Below are 23156 nucleotides of genomic sequence, written 5' to 3'. Positions count from 1 at the left end.
CTGTCTGCCTGCTTACCCGGTCCAAGTTGTGAGCAAAGCATTCAAGTACTCGAGTGCAAAGTTGAATTGAGTTAGTGAGTGAGTGAGTGTGTGAGCGCGTGAGCGAGTGGTTGCATGAGTGCGATACAAAGTCTGCAGCTGCTGCCTCCGCATACAAAGAGCGCTCAATGTTGACCTGGCCTTTCTTTGGCAGGAATTGTTGACGTCGTCGGGGTTATTCAGTTAATATTCTCACGTCAAATGGTTTAGATCGACTTTCGCGCGATTCGCAAGAAGCACCCTAAATGTACATTCGGTCGTTGGCTAGCAGCTTGCATGCTCGTTCGGTTTTCTTTTTTGACTTGCTTGCTTGCGGTTATAAGCTATGTACGCTAGTTAGTTTGCGCTGTTAGCAACTTCTTTTCCTTAGAAGCATACTCACTGCGGCTAAAGCGCATTGTTGTTGCTGCATATCGCCAAATAGCTTTTGTGTTGTACTTGTGTCGGTTAAAGTTTATAATAATTGCTTCCGCTCAGACGCATATAAACTTTTGCGTTTCAAACAGGAAGCCGTAAACCATCATTAAAAACTACGAATATAATATAAGGAGTTTGAGAAGCGTCTCGTTAAAATAACTTTCAGCGGAAAAACGACATTGTTAATGAAAAGATGTGTATAATGTTGAAAAGCTTTAACACAAAAGCATAACAATTCAAAGTTAAAGAAAACTGCATAAAAACTAAAAAATTCAAAAATTGTGTGAACTAAAACAAATTTATATAAAATAAGGATGTTAAACTACATTGAAAGCCAAACAATTAAATAAAATGTTTTGACAAAAACTTAAAACAGGCAAATAATCAACATTTATTGTTGCTGTTGTTATTTTAGTGTTTATACCCAAAGTAACTTGCATACCAAACCGTCGTTACGACCCAGATTATTTAATCCAATAATTAATTTTTGTTTTAACACAAATTTAAACGTTTTGCAACTTGCCACCAAAGTTAATTAATTATTTGCTATATACTAAACTGAAAAAAATCACGCCATGGGTTTATCGGAAAATCAAGCCAATAGCTATATGCCAACTAGCACAGGACCTGGTGGTCAAGTTGTCGTCATGGAGTGCCCAAACCATCGCATCTCCAACAAAAAGCTGCATATCTTGAAGAAGATCAAGAAGCGTTTCGGACTAGGTTAGTACCAAGCAAGTGATTTTGTTTGATTTTTATTGCTCTTGAAATATAAGAGGTTCAGGTTTTGTTAAAATTTGTGCAAGACAATGCATATACCTGAATTTGTGTACCTTTAAATGTACATTTGCATATATTTAGGTGTTTGGGTATGTATGTATGTATGTACAACTTTGTATGTACAACTTTTAAAACAGAAAATGTTTTTATATCACCTTGTAAATAAAAGGTCATACAATCATCCCCTACCAAAGATTTTTTCCTTTATCTGCCTGGAGCGCGATCGTCTGGCTTTTATGTAGCAAATAGCCAGAATTGGGGATGATTTTTCCTTTATCCTAAACAGCACAAAAAACACGGCTTGTGTAGATAATTTATCTTAAAATCTTTAAAAGTTTGAGCACAAATGGAAAATGTTTCTATATGGCAACATATACATACATATATGTATGTATGTACGTATGTACATATGTATTTTAATTGTAAACAACTTAAGCACGCTTTGAAATTTTTTGCAGTTTATATAGTATGTATTTGTAAAACCAAATTTTAATTTTATTATTTTTTTTAATTTGTTACCTTTTTTGTGCAATATTTTTTCTATTTTTTTTTAAATATTTTTTTCTATTTTTTTTAACAAAAAAATTATACTTTTTCTAATTTTTTTAAATATTTTTTTCTATTGTTTTTAACAAAAAAATTATATTTTTTTTAATTTTTTAATTTTAGAACGTTTTTTAGATAGATTTCTTATTTTTATAAAAGTTGTTCAGTTTGTGGTATATATTTATAAATCACAAAAATATTCTCTTTAAATTAAAATAATTGTTAATTATTTAAAATTATTACCTTTTTAAGCAATGTTTTTTATTTAAAAAAATTACTGTTCATATATTCCGAAAATACAAAATTCATATGTACTACATGCATTTATTTTAATTTTAAATCTTTAAATTTAGTAGAAATTTATTCCTTGATTTATCAGTATGTTAAAATGGAGAGATTGCAAACCCGTACTTAAATCAATGAAGTATTCTTAAACAAATTTTTTTTATTTAACTTTGATTTTTTGTTGTAAAAATATATTATTCAACAATTTTGATCTAACGTCCTTCATGATACATTAGCCATATTTATACTCAAGTACTTACAGGTTGCGCATAAGCCCATAAACACATAAATCAAGTTGTAATCCATTATACATATTCTGAGAGAATCTTTAATTTGAATTTTTTTTTTACATATTTTAAATGTTTTTTTTTTCATGAACTATTTAAGCAATTTTATGTTTTGGAAATTTACTCGAAAAATATCTTTTAATGAATACATATGTACATATGTATTATATATGGATATATGTCATGATAAAATTATATTCTTCAATACATACATACTACATACATAGTACATACATACATACAATACATGTGAGAAACTTTGATCCTATAAGTATCTCAATAGTAGCGGCGCGGCGGCCATAAATAATTTCATTAAATTGTTGCTGCTCTGCAATGCTCGAAACTGAAAGCTAATAAAAGCTGTTTAAACATTGATACTTATTTTTATGCATTTATTATTATTATTTATGTGCAAAAACAAGAAAATTTCCCACCAATTGCATTATGTATGTATGTACATGCATATGCACATGCTAAAACTTATTTGACTGTGTGTGAGTTTTCCGTCAATATACACGATTTCAAATTAAAAATTCAAAACATTTGTGTACTTTTCACAGCTGTCTGCTATACCTACACCCACACCTACAGCTATAGCTACAATTTTATCGACACTGCCTTCAAACACTCCAGCTCTATATAAATACCATACATATGTATCTAGATACTCATATGTGGGTATGTACTACATACATAGGTACATTGTATGATTGTATGTGCACTTCACTACGTCAATTTACAGTTGTCTTAGCATGTAGTATATAATTTTTTCTTCTGATTTTGTTGTTGTTGTTAAAAAGCAAATTAAATATTATTGAGAAAACGTTGTACAAGCTTTCATTCAATTAAATTTTACGTGTTTTTCCTGTGAAAATCATGAAATCATGATTTTTCTCTCACTCATCGAAATTAATGTTTAATTTATTATTATTATTATTAAATTTATATGCATTTTTTATCGGTAAATTATCCACTTCTATTTTATGCTTTCTTTGTACATTCGCCTTTGTCTTGTTTGTCGTACTCATTTGCGGCCTTAACTCAAAAGCACTTCAACTACTAAAACAATAACAATATGTAATCCAAACAAAAAACCGTTTGTCACACGCAAACACATACACACACTTACTCTTGCTGGGGCCATAATCACGTGTGTCCGCTTGCATGGCTGACGCATAACTCATACGCCCAGTAGGCTCGACTCGCCGCTCCCTTAGCAGGCTTAATTGTTATAATACACACGCATGTGCATACATATGTAACTGCGTGTGTGTGAGTTTATTATTACTACGCGTTTACCATTGCATTAACAGATAAAAAAATTACCGTTTGTTATGTTGTTGTTGTTTTCCTATGAAATTTTTTCTTAGTTTGTTTGTCATGTGCTGATCTTCGCAACGCGCTTCTGCAAAGCTTGTTTGGCGGCAAGCAGCAAAAAGCCTAAAACTGCTTGTCCATACTTCAATCGGCGCACGCAACGCTTTAAAGTTTTTTCTGGCTTCAAGTATACATATGTACATACATATGTAATTTTTGTAGTTCGCTTTACCTTTTCTATTGTCTTCGCCGGCGCTACAGCTGGCTGCCCGGCCAAACGCCGCCTGTCTACCTGACGTCATACGTCACTTAAGCATGGGAATAAATTCTGGTTTTGCTTTGCGGCACACATACATACATACATATGCATATATACATATGTATACGGTGCGACCTCACTAGCTCAGCTGCATGTGAATTCATTGCAATTGTGCAGCATCAACGCTTTGCTGTGAAATGCCAGTGTCAGCAGCTCTGTGTGGAAAAATTGTCACGTTTGGTGTGCCGCACCTCGGCAAAGCAGCGCGCTCTCAATGAACTTCAATTGGAGGGAACATTTGTGCACACCTAGACATATGTACATACATAGATTTGTAGCCTATAATTCAGAGAAATGTGCAACTGCAATTTGCAACATCGTGCATAAAACCGGTTCCCATTCCATTTGTGTGTGAATTTGTTTGCTTTCTTTCTCATTAAACATTTTTTCCCAACGCAATGTAATGCTCAATCAGCTGTTGTTTGTTGTTTTTGGCTTTAAAGCGCTCACCACCACATTTGCTGTTGTCATTACAGCGAGCTTACACCCAGTGAAATGAGTAAGTCGTCAAAGCTAATGCACATTTCATGCTTATCTCCTTGACTTGACTCATCTTGAGTACCAGTTGTTGAGCACACTCCATTTTTACACTTCACAAGATTTTTTTGTTGCGGCCATTATTGGTGTAATTGCAACAAAGTCCAAAGCCACAAGTGCAACGATGATTCATTGCGTGCAGCGTAGCCACCTTTGCCACTTGTGCGCACTTAATTTAACCATGCATCTTTCCGCACTTATGGGCTTCAATTTTCAAGAGTCTATTGTGTGTGAGCATTCTTGTTAGCCACTCATTGGCACTTCACGTACGGATTGACGGTCTCACCTTATATTGACTGAAAGAGACGATTTTGTTACTGATATTACTGCTGCATAAGTTATATGCAAAGATAACTACAAAATTTAATATTTTTACTTAATACTTAATACTGATATTTGCAATTTTTATGTTTTATTCAAACAAAATTACTGAATGATTAATTAATTTTTTTGAAGATTTGTGTTTTCATAAACCTTATTAGTCAGAGCTGTGTCTAATATACTTAATATTTATATTTGATTTAATTCAATCTTGTGTAGATAAATTACTTACATTTAGAATATTTTGTTTTTCGTGCGGATGCATTTTGTTATTTTCTTGTTTTTTTTGGTACAATTGTGGTTAATCAAAAAATTATACTTAAACTCACTACTACTTTCGCATACTGCTGAATATCAGTTTTTTCTTCAAGATTATGAATGTAAAAAAAATTGTTAGTGTAGAATCCAGCGCAATAAACAAACCTTTTATTATAGTTTATATTTATTTATCTTTGACACATTTTTTTTGCCTGCGATAATTTGTCATTCGATCATTTTTTCGGTTTGCATTTATTCAGTTCTATGTTCTTACGTAGTTATCATAGATACCAACAACCTACCCACTCATTTCCATATGTACACATCACAATTTACTATCAAGCCTAAAATCAGCCCTACTCATCTTTACCAAATATCTTCAATTTAACTTTTACAACCGTTCCATTAGTTTTCAACATGTTTTTATTGCTATCTTCTTGGTTACCTCCACAACAAACTACATAGTTTCGCCGTTAAGACAACCAAACCAATTGTCTGCCCTCTTTTTTCGTGCTTCCTTCCGCGATTACACCAAAACATTTCGTTACGTTTACTCAATCTTTGTTGTTTCTTATCTTCTCACGGTTTACTTTAACCCACTTTTCTCATTGCTGTTGTTTAGGTTTATTTTATTTATTTGTTTTCCTTTCTATTAGTAAGTTTTTCTGTTGTTGTGTTTGGTTTCTAAGTTTGTTTGTACACAACGTTGAGTGTCTTACTGTTTGTTACCTGCTTATTCATTATTTTGAGGCGCCTAAAGCTCTATGACTTCATTTGTTCAATGGCCCAGTGGGGGAACGGAAAAAAATTGCTATTAATTTGCTCAGCAATCAATCAACTTGCAATGCTCTGCGGCGTCCTCCGCTTTCAATTGAGTAGTCGCTTGCATTACTCACGGAATGCTCATCAGGTTGAGCGCGCTTGTACTGTTGCAATGTAAATTTTATATGGGTATGTGTCTCTACTTGTTTTCTGTTATTATTATTGAATTCCTGTACTTCTCATATGACAAACGTTATCACTGAAGCCAATATATTTTGGGGTTTTTCTGTAGTTGTTAAATAATAAAGATTCGTACTAGTGCAAACTGAACTGAAAAATATAGACGATATTGCACTGCATTAGTGGTCAATAATTTCATCATTCTTTATATTTCTTTTTACAATTTATGGCTGACAAACACTCGTGATCTCGAAATAAAAGCTAGAATCATCAAACGGTATTTCCCCTATTATTAAATTAATATTTTTTATTTCATCACTTTTGCAATTATATTGGTAGCCGTAATAAAAGTATAAAAGTTGTCTTCAAAGTTGAAGTTTGTTTTGTGGTAATTTATCGATCATGAAAAATGTTATATTTACCAATACCCCTGTATAGATTATATGATACCTAACTTTTCTACTTTTTAGTTTTTACATTGAAAATTGTTTTAATTTACGCATATTTTTGCATAAATTACACGCGTCAATTTCTACGAAAACTTAATTGGTGCAGCTGTTATTTTAAACAGTTGTTTATCGTAACATTACATAGCATTTTAACACTCTGTTGTTAAGGACTGTGACATCATATGTATGTATGGAAAAAATTGTAAAAAAAATATTTGGTTATAATTTTGCGTACTATTTTATGTACTACTAATCTATATTTAATCCAACCTTGCGTTAATTTTTGACCACCCTTCATTTAGCATAAGTTAATAAAGCTATCGTTTATCAAAAAAGAAATGTTGCTAATTATCATTTACTTTTTACATATAAATACATAAATTTGGAGTTATTTTTATTTTTTTTTTTGTTTTTGAAAACCGAAAAATTTGTGAATATATTTAAAAATTAATTTTAAAAATTTTAGGTGACGATATATTTTATATTTTTATATTTATTGTATATCTTTCTACCATTCGTGTATTCGTATATATGTACATATGTATATCTTCTCACTCTGTGAACATTTTAAAGTTCACAGCCCCTTAATTGAGTTTAAACAAAATTGAACAAATACTTCAAATCATTAATTTTTGTTTCTCAAAATGCCGCCTTCACATAATAAGCTTTGTTGTACTCGTCTTTTATTAGTTTTTTGTTTTGTTCAAACACTTATCCGCTTTAATCAGTCGTTAGCCGACTTTACTTGTGAATTCATTGCCTAATTTCAATATTTATCTTTTGCCAATATGAATATTTGGATTTCGGTTAACAGTTTTCCCATCGTACTCGTCCAAGCGTTTTCGCTTTCAGGCAAAATACAAAATAAACCGGTTTTCATTAATGATTCTAAGCTACGTTTCGCGCACCCGGTGGATCAAGCGTAAATAAAGTAAAGACATACAAATGCAAATAACCCGGTGGGAAAATGAGTAATAAGTTTAGGTGTTGCACGAACATAAATTGCGTGCAAAGCGGACGATGATGTCATTAAATATTGAGAAAATTAAAAAATTAGACAGTTTTACATATAAGCAATTTGAGTCTTCCACTGAAGTGTGGCTATTTTTAATTTGAAGAAGGTATATCTAGACAGCAGAATAGTAAAATTGTATATTGTTGATTTTCCTAAAATGACGTTATTTAGCGTTGCTTGCAGCGGTCTTACGAACATTTTATTGGTAATGTGCATTCAGAACTGAAGGAATAATTTTAAATTTGTCTTAAATTCCGTAAATTAATGCACATTACCATAAAATTTATGTATATCACATTTTTACAACTTGCCTCTCTTATTATATGCAATGATGCTTACTACATTAATGGTTTGCTGTCTTTAGTCTTGCCACCAATTACCACCGATTTTCACTGACCTCTACGTGCCTGTGTCTAAAGTCAGCCAACTACTCTGTATCTCATATATAAGTATACATACATGCGCTCTATGCAACAACTAAGTGAGCGTTCTCACAATTATGTATATGCCCGTACGTACATACATATGTATGTAAGTATATTCATAGTTTGACTCAATTCACCTTCGTAATTGTAACTATTCGCTTTGAACTGCTTGCAACACGTACATACAGCGACGGTGGGTCAAAACGTGCTGTGCGTAATTGGCGAGCAAGTGGGCGCATAAGACCAGCTGCCTTGATAGACATAGCGTTTCAAGTGAGACGTACATACAAGAAATTCCTTAGCACTACCATCGCAGCCAGCTGTTTGCAGCGGGGGTTGCTGTCCTTTACTTTTTATAAGATTTATAGTTTTATATTCCTAATCTTCGATTCTCTTGCTTTATTTTTACTTCTCGTTTTTCTTATGAGATTGCGTCCATAATGCAGCTGTATCGAGTTACCTGATATTTTACCTCTTTTACCAGCGTTTACCTGTTAACCTTTTTTTTATACAAAATCCAAGCGCAGCCAATGGTGCAATCAGCTGCTATCAGCTGACAAACAGTTGACTGAGTGTTGCTGTGTGATGCGATTTCAAACTGAGTTGAATTGTTCTCAGTGGCGGCGCATGTTGCGAATATCAGTGCTCGATTTTCGAGTGATGGCTAAAATGAGTTGGAATTTGCTTATTATCCATTTTTATTTGAAAATACTTGCTTCTTTAGGCAGATTTTTAGCTGAAGTTAGCTTCGCCTAAAATAATAGACTAAAAGTACAATGAACAACAGTGGCTAGTGCTGATATGCGTGCATACAAATGCACACAGTATTATAAAATGCATTGCGGACCCGCAAATATTTCTTGTGGCATTCAGGCAGTAGTCGAAGTGCTGCAACTCGTGCTTACTTTTTATGCTGACAGTTTGCTCAGTTTCATATATCGTTTATTTTCACTAAAAAATTAACTAACAGCATTTTACCGACAAATACTTTGACACACACGATTCCAAATTAGCTCTATCTGCTCGCAGATGCTTGTACAGGTATGTTAGTATATTAATACTATGACCAAACAGTACCAAATTTTAAGTCGATGCCACTTGCACGTTTTTCACATTACCAATATATACATACATATATCTATATACATATGTATCTATGTGAAATATACATACATACATACAGACATTTGTACTACTGCAACATTTAACAGCAAAGAGCTGCTTGATGCGCTCGTCAGCAGGCAATCGGGTTCCAAACGCCACACATCCTGTGGCTATCGGCAGTAACGTGAGCATTTTAACCTCAAGTGCCGTTATAAACGTCAATGCAAGAGCTTCTGCCTCCCAAGTTTTTTTTTATCTCCGTTGTTGGTTTTTGTTTTGCATGCCCCACAATAGCCTATTACAACTAACAGTTTGTTAGCCTGTTGCTTGGTAAATAATTTCTTTCGCTCATCTCAAACGCGCATCCATGTATAACACAGCTTGTTGCCAGTTTCCAGCGTGTACCATATTGACGTGCTGTTTGAGATGCGCTTGCTTGTTGCATGCACCAAATTACCTTATTGCAAATGATTGCTATCAGAGTGCAGTGTTTGTTGTTGCGGAGTGGGAAGTGAGCACGTCAATATATTGCTTTGACTTTTTTCCACTTTCAATATACAAATTTGGTATCGTGGGAAATATGTTGTTGCTGTTGCTTATGCTTGTGCCGATTTATATGCCAATTACATTCATTTCTTTTTCTTTTTTTTTCGTAATTTCAGCATTGATTCTGCGTTCTTTTTCTCACACTCGCATTTTACATATGTATGTGGTTTGCGATTTTAGCAATTTAACCAATATATATGTATATATTTTTTTTTAATTTTCGCTTTTTTATTTTTCCTAAATTTATTTCTCATCTATTTTCCTCAAAAATACCCGCGCACATGTTTCTTTTTCACGAATCTCACGTTGCTTTATTGCATCGCTGACAATTTATTTATAGTATGTATGGGTATAACAATTGGCAACACTAGTCCGTATCGGCATCGTTAGCGTGGGAATTCGGCGCATTCACAGCAAACGGTAAATCAGGTTTCACTTGTTGTGGCTACCGCCACATCGTTTGATGGTTAAATTGATTTTACGCAATGGCATGCCAAACCAAAAAAGTACATTCGCACGCGGCGCGCACTGAGAGCCGGCCAACATTTACCTAAATGGGCGAACGAGATGAGCGTGCGCATGTGTTGTTTTACTTTTGCCCCAGCGTTTGTACGCCATTTCTATTATATGTTAGTTAAGTTCAGAATTATCTTCGTAAACATTCGTCACATCGCTTTGTTTATTTCGCTTGTCACTCACAACTGTCAAAAGGGGTCACAGCAATTAACCCGTCACATCACTCTGATAATTAAAAGTTATCAATGTTATTGTGAGAATTGTGTCTGGTGCAAAATAATGTAAATAACATAAAATAATACAAAGTTGTATAATATTTTGAAATATGTATTGCTTTTGGTTCTTATACCTAAAAAAATATTTATGTAAATATATACTTGTACAAAGAGTAAAGCAGTGAGCAAAAATTTGTATGTATTATAAATGTTTTTGGCACTACATTTCATATAATAATAAAATTTTAAATTTTAATTTTCAGTTTTCAAAAATTTTCAGAGAACATGTATTTTTCCCACTATTAGAGCACTTTGCTCGAGATAGCCCCATTAAATTTATTAGCAGCATTTAATATTACGCGTGCTCTTTACACAATTTATCAACTTACCTTAAGCTTTTCAAAAAGCTTAAGGCTGCTTAAATACCCATTTAGATAAAGAATAGCACTTTGTTTTGTTTTGTAACACCAGCGCATTATTCTGGTGGCAGCTACTTTTTTCTTTATTTAGCGCTTCATTAGCATGTAAATCTGACGAAAGAGTCTTCAACAAATAACATCTTAAATTATATTTACTTTGTATTGTTCACTCTGGAGCTGTTTTTGTGTAATTTTTCCTAAGAACATAGTTCCAAACTCTTCATCAACGACGCTGGAGCACAAAATCGTTCAATTATTTGTATTATCATTTAAAAATACATATTTAGTTTTTGTGTGAGAAATGGTATGTTTTTTGCGTACATACATACATACATACATATACAACTATTTGCTTATGCCGCAGGTCATTTGTTAGTGTTGGTGATTGACCCAATCTAATGGGTTATTCATCACTATGATTAACAAGATATTGAAATCTTGTTTACCAAATGTGATTATTATTATTTTTTGTGATACTTCTTCACTATTTTTAAGTTATTATTTTTTATTTCTTTCTATTAATACCTTTTTATTTTTACAATTTTTTTATCATTATATTTTGTTTATGGATAAATAAATTTAATATTTTAATTTATTTATCCATAAACTATTACGTCAAATGCTGTTAATAATTTTTATTTATTTTATTTTATTGTTACTATTTTATTTTTTATGTATATTTTAATAATTTTACTATTTTTTTATGTTTTATTATTTTTTTAATATTGAATTATTATTATTTTTTTATTTTTTTATCATTATTATTATTTCGTTTTTTGGAAAATATTAACATTTCTTTAGCCACAAACGAACGTCAAACGCTGTTAATAATTTTCATTTATTTTATTTTTATTTCTTTTTACTATTTTTTATGATTTTATATTTTTTATTTGTTTGTTCTATTTTTTTTCAATTTTTTTTTAAATAAAATTTTATTATTATTATTGGTTAAGTTTTTTTTTTTTGTTAAATATTAACATTACATCAAACGCTGCTATGTGACATTTCCGTTAACCACGCGCTTCATTGACGCCTACTGCAACATCTGCAAAGTGCACTTGTTTTATTAGCGTTAACATCAAGCTTTATCGTAGCAGTGCATTATGCTAATCGTTTTTTGCATATTTAAATAAATAAGAAAACTTATTTATATTTTTTTGTCTGGGCGTTTATAAATACATTTCATATGCCTACCACATGAAATCATTCATAACTTTGGTATTAATTGTGCGTGGCGGTGCCAATGCCCACACACAGTGAACGCTGCCAGTTCAAGCTTTTTTTTTACATTTTGTTTATCGTTAAATTAATCGATTTCCACTCGATTGTGCCACAATTTATTATTTATGTATATTTTGCTAAGAGTACGCTTGTAACCTGTATGCATAACATTTTTTTTTGTATAGAATGTGGGTGTTTGTTTTGTTTGACAGACTGGTTTGCGCTTTCTGTCTTACATGAATGCAACTCTGTTTTCACTTTTTCGTTTGTTTACACGACGTCATTTGAAAACTGCGTGGTCTGCTGCTGCGTTGGTGTTATAATTATGAAAATTAGCATTAACAATTTGATCGGTCAGTGCTGAGAAACTTAAAATGTTCGTAGGTGTCGAATGGACTTTGATTCTGTTAGTTTCTAGAGCTTGTAAACTGTAAATTGATATGCTAAACTAACATAAAAGTGACAGCTTCAAGTAATTGTGTTAGAAGTTTGATTTTATAATTTACAATATTTTCTCTTTTATGTCACTACTTTGACGTCTGTTTGTTTTCATATTAACACCTAAATTTTGTTAATTTAATTTTCTTTAATTATATCATAGCATTAAGCTTTGTATATCTTCTTCATAGTTCAATAATTGTGCTATTTTTTGAAATAGTTAACCAGTTTCGTGCATTTTAATGAATACCTCGCGTAAGACTTCAAAAAGCCACCGCGTTTAGGCATCGCCATTGCCATCAATGGGCACTCAACCTACGCATTTCCGGTTCCAATTACAGGCGGCAACTTTGCTATTATATATTTAACCATTCAATTCATATTCACCAGCAAGCCTTTGACCATCTTTCAACACGATTTTCTCTTCCTGCACGCAACTAATTGCCGAAGTTCGATTTTGTATCGTCGTTTTGATTGTCTACACGCGTCATTTGCCGGCCCTATTGTGCAGCGTTACACTTCCGCCCACTGTTTTGCCGACGCGTGCCGACACCAATTTGCCTTACGCCGTTTAAAAATCATTACCGGTATAAAACAACAACAAGTAAAGTCAACGAAATCAATGCTTCAACGCCACACTGAAAGACTGCTCTCCTTTAGTTAGTGTTGGCCCTGTTGTTATTGTTTCAGTGTTGCGCTAGTGGCACGTGACCCGTCGACACGCACCCCATTGGCTTATTAATATGTTTATACGTATGAATTCTACGCAAAATGTAAAATGTCGCGTGGTGCAGTGATTTTTTAATCATTTCTCATTTCTGTTTCTAATTTGAAATGTTAATTTGTTGGGCATGTGTGTTTTGTGTAGGCGCATGCGTCACCGTCACCCAAGTTTAGTGAATGGCTGTGGGGGTAGATTGTAAAAAGTTGTAAAATTAATATTAGCTAATTTGAGGTTATGAATGACATTTTAGAATTAATTATATGTTAGAGTTGAGACAAGTGTTTTTCGGATATATAATTTGTATTAAAAGTTTTTTTCAATTAGATTGTGTAAGGAATATTCAAAATTTGTTGGAATTTTTTTAAAAATATGTTGATTTATTGGTTCAAAATTGTTAATGTAAAATTTAAAATGTATTGAATCTGATTTTAGGTCTTCAATGTAGAAATTTTTTTGTATAAAGACAAGATTGATTGCTAGTAGACTTCGAAATATTACCACACAATTGAAATGAATTCATATTTTTGGGAATATTTGGCAGCATTTCGTGTGTTTATTGAATGTGCTGTTTATTTTGTATTTTACTTATGCTTACTTCTTTATTAATGATTTTTTTATTTATTTAATCCAATAAAATCCAGTTATCTGCCTGCTCGTGCGTTGCCTCAACTTATGCCGCAAATTACCTCATCGGCGCGGATCAAACACACATACAATCTTATGTATCATATGCATATACATACATATGTACATATGTATGCATAGAGATGTATGTAATTAGCTTTATAGCAGCAGCTGCTAGCTTGTGCGCATCGCGAGCAAGCATAAAATGTTTCTGGTCGCTCAAATTGCTTCCCAGTTCAACAACACCAAATAAAATTTTCTGCTCTAAAACATTTCTTTGGCATTAGAAAAAATACCAAAAAGTGTTTCTGCTCCGTCGTGTGCGTTTGTATGTGTTTGTGTGTCTATAATGAGCCATCACCATGCCACCCTACCAGAGCCAACAATTTTCTATGCTTATTTCTTTGCTTGAAATTACGCGGACTCTTTCAAATTGTTGCTTCATTTTCTACCTATACCTACATACATACAGATACTAGCGTGATTATGCATGTGTATAGGCATATCTTCAGGCGTTCGTACTTTGGGCACTGAAGCATGCGACCCCTTCTGAGAAATCGCATCAACACTGCGGGCGTAGCTGCTGGTGCATAGCATTGTGCATGCACTGCAACACTAATGTATATGTGTTTGTGGGTATTTGTGTATATAATGAAAGCAAATGAAGCCACCGCGGAATTATTTTTACCTTGCTAGTCTGCTACGTTACAATTTCGTACGTTTTGGCTGCTTCTCGGTTTATCGAACCGTTGAAAATGCTGGCAGGAGATATACAAATGTACATAAAATATATATATGGAGTACGGGGATCAGCGCAGCAACACGTTAATAAATATTTTGTATTTATTTTGTTTACATTTTGAATATTTCTATTGCATTGCACGTTTGTAGGTAGTTTTCATGTTATTTTTCCAAAATTTTCTTGTGCATTAAAAACGAATGCATTGTCTTCAATCAGCTTGAGCTGCAGCTAAACACAATAGCAACACGTCATTGCGCTCAATTATAAATTTGAGACTTGAGGCACTTCACGCATCCATAATTCTTTATTACTTCGTCGATAATTATACATTCATAAAATACATACATTCATACATTATAGTATACACTTAAGCACAATCAAGTGATGTACAAAATTACATAAGTTCATATGTTTCAATTATAGAAATTAATCTGTTTTCGCTCATAACATCCCGCTTTTATTGATTTTATTTCAGCTTCATACCTCATGAACACATCATTAGTTAATGTGTTGCGTATGACGATATTTATAGTATCTGGAAATGCAATTCGACTCCCAGCGCGTTTTGAGTTCCCCTTTTTCAAAGTATTTTTTGCTGTTAGTGTTTGTGATGTTGTGAAAAAAAATAAAAATAAAAATAAAAGCGTATTTGGCCTTCGAGCAAGTAATGGGTTCAACTGCCAATATATGCGTGTTTTTATAAATATACAGCGGCATGCTTTTTATCTTCATTTATGCTTATGTACATACTTGTATGTTTGTATGTAAATTGATGCAGAAGTGAACTTATTTGCTCCAGCTATGCTTTAATTAATTTAAAGAAACACTCATTATGTGCTTATTATACATACACACACAATAGGAGAGAAAATTGTGTCGGTTAGTTTATAATTTTGCCGCTCCACCAAGCGTCAAGCTGTGTTGGTCAAGAGTTCTAAAAGGCCATTCGCACTCAACTCTGTTGCGGTTAGTTGAAGTTTTGTTTTAATTGTGTTGCTCCAAAAACTTTTTTAGGTAATTGCAATGATACACTTTTATATTTTTTTCTCTAAATACAATGGAAAAAATTGTAGTTGAGTTTGCTTATAAATAAAATATTGAAGTGGAAAAAATATTTTAATATACTTATGTGAAGTTTAAAGAAATTTCCTGCAAAGTTTCTTTTCACGGAGCTGGAAACGCAATTTTTGTCATTTTTATTAATACAAATTTATTTATATATGTACATATATGTATGTATGTTTTCTAGTTTACATATTGTTGTAAAAAATTTAAATCTGAAAGGTCACAAATCATCAAGTTTTTAGAAAACTGAAGTTATTTCATAAAATAACAATGTAGTCTAAGGGCTCATTTAATTAAGTTGTTCTATTCGCCTTCACTTTTTATGCATATTTCCGTTCATACGTACATATGTATAACACTTTTTCTATGTTGCAATCACCTTTCGTCACAAATCGCAAACTGAAATTCACTACAAAACGTTGGTCAACTTTGGATGTCTCGTTATGCATTACTTGTTTTACATGCCCTAACAATAATGTCTGCAATTTATCTATTATTTTACATATTTTTTTTACTTTCCAAAAGGTATCGAATGACTGACTGCTTCAACGATTTTGTCTACGCTCGAATTCGCAGTAGTAATGTTGAAGCGTGTCGCTCTACACATTTCAGCTATTTGACGTAATCGGCTTGTGTGGTTTCGAATAACCAAAGCTTCATACGAGTCTAAATACTGTGTCCAATAGCATTGCAGCAGTGCATTGCACTCCACTTTGACCTCAACGCCTGTGACTGACAATTGTCCAACTGCTGCTGTTGCTGCGTTCATGCGCCTCTATTCTCGCTTGCTGAAATGCCAGAGCTATCAATTTTCTCATTGCAAGTTTTTTTCTACAATTTGTCGCAATAAAATTCAAATGTGCGCACTACTTCTCTTATTTTTGCAAACAAATAAAATGCTAGCGGAAATGCGCCGCAGTCGCCGACAAGTGCAATGCCCACAACAATTCAGCCGGTCGGCCGTCGAAGCCTTGTGCACATTTTCACAGATTAAGAAGTTCATCACACTCATTGCTCAGCCGTTTGTGCAACTAAGCTGCTGACTACTCGTTTGTGCTGCGGCTTCTTAGTTACACACACACACACACACACACAAGCACGCAACACGCCTGCGTTGTCCCTTCCCTTGCGACCGGCTGATTTTCTGCCATAAATACATGTTTACAGTTTTAGTGGCATGTAAGTACAGTGTTATGTGTGTTGTATTGCGGTTTATTCGCAGAAATTGCTGCTTCAGTTTGCTTTTGTGGCTTCCCTTTATTGTGTTCACATTCAAATGTTGTTGTGTGTAGTTCTGCGCCATTGCGCTCCACTGCCTCTCATGCTATAGAAATCTGAAATTGTGCAATCAACGGAAGTGGCCATCGCCGGGCAGCGCCAGCAAACTGCGTGAAGTGATTTTAAGCGTCTTTTAGTTGCCACAAATTGCAGTTGTTTTTTTATTTTTTAACTTCTGATATTTATTTAATATTTTTTTGCTCAAATCTGCGCACTTTTAGTTTGCAGCTCAACTTTTGATATGTACATCCATTGTATTGCATTGCCAACTCGTTGAATGAATGTGACGTGAGTTCAGAAACCTCTTGCTTAGACAGATTTGAAAAGCCTGGGAAGTGCCCCGCGATATGTTTGTCATTGACTGTTGAGAAACTAGAACCATTCGTTCTACTCAACCACGCTCATATTAAACTGGTGTGGAATCTGGCTACAATGCGCTCAGCCGAATTTTTTTTATAAATATTTTTAAAAGTATTTACGAGTATGTATATAAATGATCAGTGCAACGTGCTGAATTGATCTTTCCATATATCAGTCCTATGAGTTTATGAGATATTGAACCGAAATTTCTTCTGAAAAATGCTGCTTATTTGTCGGAAACTGACCAATACAAACTGACCGATTCTAATAAAGTTCTTGCTCGGAAAATTTTTTTTATCTGACAAGATATCCACACGAAACGTCATACGGATGTTAAAAAGTGTGTTTTTATTTCAATTGTCACCGACTCGCCAATAACATTGATTGACAGCAGCAAGTGCAACGTGCTGTGGAAACGCTATTAGCGTTAATGTAGCACTAATATCGCTTTAGAGTTTAACTTAGAAGTTAATTACGTACATATGTATGTAGCAACGAAGCAATGAGCAAGCGCAGTTAGAGGAAGTGGGCAACTGTGCGCAAAAAGTGCTAAACATCAACAATGAAAGAAATACATATATCAATGCATTAAATACGATAGTAAACTTGCAATGACAAAGATGTCAGGCATTTATAGTAAATATTTATATGTATGTAGACAAAAATTCATTCATAAATAGCATGTGGCGCATGCTTGCACGTTTAATTGAACGGAGTCCGTGTCGCCGAAAGGAAATCACGTACTTCAATACATTTTTTTCATAGCAAAAGAATAGAATTAAAGCAGAAAATATGTAGTAGCCGTGACCAGTAATAATGCGAAGCTAAAAGCGTTGGTCTAGCCGCTGGCTTAGTTTTTAAAAGATGTTGTTGTCGCTTTGTTGACAGCAACAAGTCTTCCGCATGCAACGTTCCTCGGCCACAAGTGCTGCGCATGAATGAGGCGAGCCAAGTAATGCAGTGAATGAATGAATCAATGATCAATGGTCATATATAAATAATATTAGATGTAAAACAAGCGGCAATTTGTAGTTTGTTGTTGCAATGTAACTGCAAAATATTAAAGCAAAAACAAAACGTACTAATTTTTGACCGGAGACATGAGTGCAGCCAAATGACAAGTGTTCTCAGCCGTATGTTATGTGCATATATTTGTATGTATGTGTTTATGTATGTACATATATATGTACTCACGATTGTTTTGCTGGCGACTTCCGTGTTAATTTAATAAGCTTGCCACACGCACTCGCGCACTGTGTTGCACATTTGTTGCACATTATTAATGTGCTTATTATTTATTTCCACACATACATATTAGCTGCCGTAGACTATTCATAAGCTGAAGCATGTAGAGAAATTATGATTATTTCTTCACGATAAATGTCCGCTGGAACGCCGCAATCCGACGCAGTAAGTCCTCTGAGCATAATCGTTATCGCCGACATTGCTGCAATGCTTGCAAGACTCCGACAATAGCTAATAAAAGTTGCCCACAGCTAATGTTATGGCCGCTCGCAACACTATAACTGTAAATATTCATTTAGAAACACAAAATGCTGTAAACTTCCTTAGTTATGCATGTAATCTTGCCTTTTATTTAGCATATTATGTGTCTGTTGTACTTTATATACATACATACATACTTATGCAAGCGCTATCTGCCCTACTCGGGCAGAATTTTGCCAGCTTTCTTCTCCTAAAACCCTACTCATAACAAATTATGCAACGACTATTGATTCTTTAATTAGTTACAAGTCATAATTACCTATTTGTTACACATCAAAACTTCAAAACATAAAAAAGAAAAACAAAAACAAAAGAGAGAAGTCGCTGGCGCTTGCTTGTTGCTTTGCGATTTTTAACGTTCATTGGCGTTTTAGTGCCTTCGGGCTTTTATTTTTCTTCCTTTAGAATCGTAGACAAACAATCGATTTTTCCTCAAATTCAAATTCCTTGCTGCAAAAACATGCATTTGCTTTATTATTTTGCTTTCAATTTTCACAAATAGTTTTGTGAATTTTAGCAGTGAATTTTATTTACTTCAAGGGGCGGTGAGTTTGTTTGATCCACCGAGCGTGTGCTCATCCATTGGAAGCGCTGAAGCAGCGTCGCTAAGAATGCTGATTTTAATATGCCGTTACGAGATGTAACTGCATTTCCTTTCTAATTTCCATTGGTTTATTGTTTTTGTAAGCGGGTTAGGCAAGAAGGACGGTCAGCGCTTCCTTAAAATTAGAAAGTTATGGCGCCAAACGCCGGGAAGATGAAAGTTAGGTTACGAGCCATTAAATTTTTAAAACAACAATTCTTAGATAATACATAGTCCAAAATATTTCTTAACAAATATGTTTGTATATTTTTACGAAGTGGTAAGTTAAAGAATATATTTCCTGAACAAAAAATTACATAAGAAACCGAGTGCAAATTTCATTTTGTCATTTTGTGATCCTTGAGGATTTTTTCAGGCGTCGAAACCCTGCTTAAGGTCACTTGAGCTCCTTCAGTGTGGATAATTGTAGATTTTGGGATTTTTGAGAAAAGTTCCCTATTCGGTTTATAATAACCACAGTAAAATATAAATATTTTTTGAAAAACTTAAATTATCACGCCATTGCAATTATTTTTCGACAGCAATTATTATTCTTAATGGATCTAAGTTATACCACTAAAAGTTAATTTTTTTTTGTTTTTATATTTAAAAAAAAATTAACATTATTATCACATTGTAAGTATACCGGAGCTGTCGTCTTCAATATGCATATTATTACACACATACAAACATGCATTTAAAGCAACATTATCACAAACTACTGCTACCGCATGCACTTGAACCTGCAGCTCATGCGCTTTAATCAAACATGTTTCATGCAAACCCATTACAATATGTCGATATGTAAATAAGTGTGCACATATGTGTGTGTGTCTGTTAGAATACCAACAACAATTGCTATCTACCACAACCTATAATCGAGCAGCCAGCTGATTGCAGTCTCCATGTGAAGCTGAGTTTGCTTAGACTGATTGGTGTGTGTGTATTTCTTCAAGGCCGGAAGTAGTATCGCACTCTCCACTTGGCTATTCATCCAGTTTTTTGCTGTTGCTGTTGCTGCTGCTGCTGCTGCGTAGACATAACAGCGCTCTTACTTAGCTTACTTCCTTTCTCCGGTCGAAGACTTCTTCTCATCCTGGCTTAATATATCGTTTTGGTTTGAATGTATGTGTGTGCGTCCCCTTCAGCGGCTTGAGAGACCGGATGTGTTCTTAATATTCATCCCGTACATATTATGCATATCCGTATCGGTTGCTGCCGGTTTTAGCTTACACATTGAACTAAGCGTGTATGTATAGTACATACTTATATCTGCATACAAATGTATATATGTATGTATGTGTATTTACCTTTAAAATACGATATATTGTAGGTTTGTATGTTACCCGTTTGTCTTTTATGAGACAAGATTCTGATTTTCACCAAGCCGTGTCTGCCCTAATATTGCCCCCCCTTCTTTTGCGTGCATATAAGTTCATATGTTTGCATATATGTGTATGCCCAGCTCATATGCTCTGCTGAACTCGTGTCTCAATTGTATTTAGTGTATTTTGTACTTTGCTTTCAGCCGTTGTTGGTGTTGAATTTCATTTTTAAGCGTGTCTAAGCCCCGGTTTAATGCCCCCTTAATTTTTTTTACTTCAACGCAACTTGTTAACCGTATACATGAGTGTACATATGTATTTACGCGTTTAACACCCCTCTAGACGTTACAAATATTGCATATTGCAGTTTTTTTTTGTTTTTCTTACCTCAAAAATTGATTTAGCCAGTATATTTTACGGTTTTAAATAGATCTTAACTACCTTAAGACCTTACTTGTAAATAAATTTATATTTTCTAGAAATAAATCTGCGCACACACAAAAATATATACATATATTGTGTATAGGTAAGACTTGTTGTATGTACATATCAATGTATTGTTGTACATGTGTATTTAATTTCAGTTTGTATGCACGTGTGTGCGTGTTTGTAGCTAAATACGTGCGTGTATTTTTGGAAATTTGAACATCTGCCGTTTCCATTTGCCTTTATTTAGTGTTTCGTCTTTCCCTTTATGTACATTTACTCGCAGTTGCATTGTGAATTTACCTTCATTTGGGATTTTACGTTAACTTTTCAACCCCCGAAAAATTGCTCTGCACTCACACCACATCATTTTATTTGCTTAGCGCCTCCATAAGGGCGCAATAACAAAAGTTATTTTTCATTTTATTAAGACTCTTTTGGTTCCTGTGGTGCATAAAATGCATTTTTTCTACTCTCTATCGGTTTGAGCGTTTGTGCTACTTTTCTCACAATTAAGGGGTTGAAGAAATCACCTTTCTCTCTTTGTAAGGCACTCCTTTGAAAAAACACGCATCGAGTTATCGCACTTTTCCACTCAAATATTTATTTTTGAGCATTAACAATATTAGTCACTCAATAGCGCCACTTTGAGTACAATTTAATAGAAATGAGTGTTATCAAAAGTGATTGAGTTGAGTTGAGCGTGTGTAAGAGTATTTAAGGCGCACTTAAATTTGTTTGTGTATGAATAAAAAATAATATTTATTTATAAAAAATCAAATGTACACTGAATCTCATGCCTATCAACACATTATTTGCGCGAAGTGAAAAAACAACACATCTCTAATAACTGAAAAAATTAAAAAAAATAATTATTAGAAAAATTAATTAAATCATTTATAATAATAAGATATCTACTATTTTTCATAAAAGCACATTCCAATAAACCACTTACATGCATATGTATATTCATATGAATGAATAACTCTGAGATTTGCCTGACAAGCCAATCATAGTTATCTTTTCATTAAATTAAACTATAAGTGGCAATTCATTGATAAATTTACATGCTTAATATATTTATATATATGTACATGTGTTACATACATACATATGCGCATACATATATTAGTTGGTTAGTGAAACTTTTAGGCCTACAGTTATCACAAAATTATTAGATTATCAAAGTTGGCCCATTAAAAATAGAATCTGACGAGAGCAGCAATACAAAGAGCAAAAGGAAGTGGCACTTGAACGGTAAACAAATTTTGCCAAACTTTTGTAAAGAAATGTTTATCTAATCACTTAGCTTTGCGGTTACATTTCAAAAAGGAAGAAATAATAAAAACTGTTGGTACCAAAGTTGCTGTATTCAAAAAAGTGTAGCAGAAAAACAAGAAGCAAAGTGCGACAACAGCACGCCAAACAAATGACGATTGTGGTTAAACAGAACAGCGACAGTTGTTTCCTTTGTGGCTTAAAGGTCAAAAAAGTTTGCCAATTCTGTAGTACATACATATGTATGTATGTATACCATATGTATATCTGTGTGTTGGTGTAGGGAAGGTATACATATACATATAATATAAACATACACATGTATGTGCAAGAACATAAGGAACTGCTTTAAGGACGATTAAGCAACTCGAAAGTTTTAAAGTTTGCGCAAAAGCAATTGACATAAATTTTCTTCATAAATATGTATGTAGAAGCTTACCAAGGGGACCGAACGGCCAACTTTCATAGGCCAGCGCATGTTATTAATTACTTAGCGAATTCTTTTAAGCGAAAACAGAAGCCCTCCGCTGCAAACAACTCACAACCACTTACATACACATATTTATAAGTGTATTTATAAAGTAAAAAATGCTGGAGAAGGGCGCAAATAACTAATTTTCAAATGTGCTAGCAAAAGCAACAGCAGTTGCTGCAACGGAATGTTAAAAAATAAGCATAAAAGTAAAAACTGCAAGCCACAGCACCCAGCAGCACTTGCGTTCGACAGACGGTCAGGCGGTTAATGCGTCGACTCACCTACTGTCGAACGGCTGCTGCTGCCTGCAAAAGAGCAACGCATCACACAACATAGCATGGCAGAGTGTGACATACATATGTACATACATACTT

At 33.7% G+C, this 23156-nt stretch overlaps 1 protein-coding gene across 2 annotated transcripts in view; it reads left to right on the top strand.

Moving 5' to 3' along the window:
* The window catches only part of LOC120780731 (protein neuralized), a 39038-nt gene that overhangs the window by 12489 nt on the left and 3393 nt on the right, over nucleotides 1-23156 (top strand). The window contains exon 1 of one of the 2 annotated variants that reach the window (XM_040112993.1): nucleotides 292-1179. The exons of the other annotated variant lie outside the window; for it this stretch is intronic. Coding sequence (XP_039968927.1) covers nucleotides 1032-1179 — 148 coding nt within the window. The 5' untranslated portion in view covers nucleotides 292-1031. Of the gene's footprint in view, nucleotides 1-291; nucleotides 1180-23156 lie in introns of those variants that run through there. 2 annotated transcript variants of the gene reach the window in all.

The sequence above is a fragment of the Bactrocera tryoni genome, chromosome 1 (assembly GCF_016617805.1).
Source record: "Bactrocera tryoni isolate S06 chromosome 1, CSIRO_BtryS06_freeze2, whole genome shotgun sequence".
Taxonomy (NCBI): domain Eukaryota; kingdom Metazoa; phylum Arthropoda; class Insecta; order Diptera; family Tephritidae; genus Bactrocera; species Bactrocera tryoni.
The sequence above is the reverse complement of the archived record's forward strand: the minus strand, read 5'-3'. Positions and strand labels throughout refer to the sequence as shown.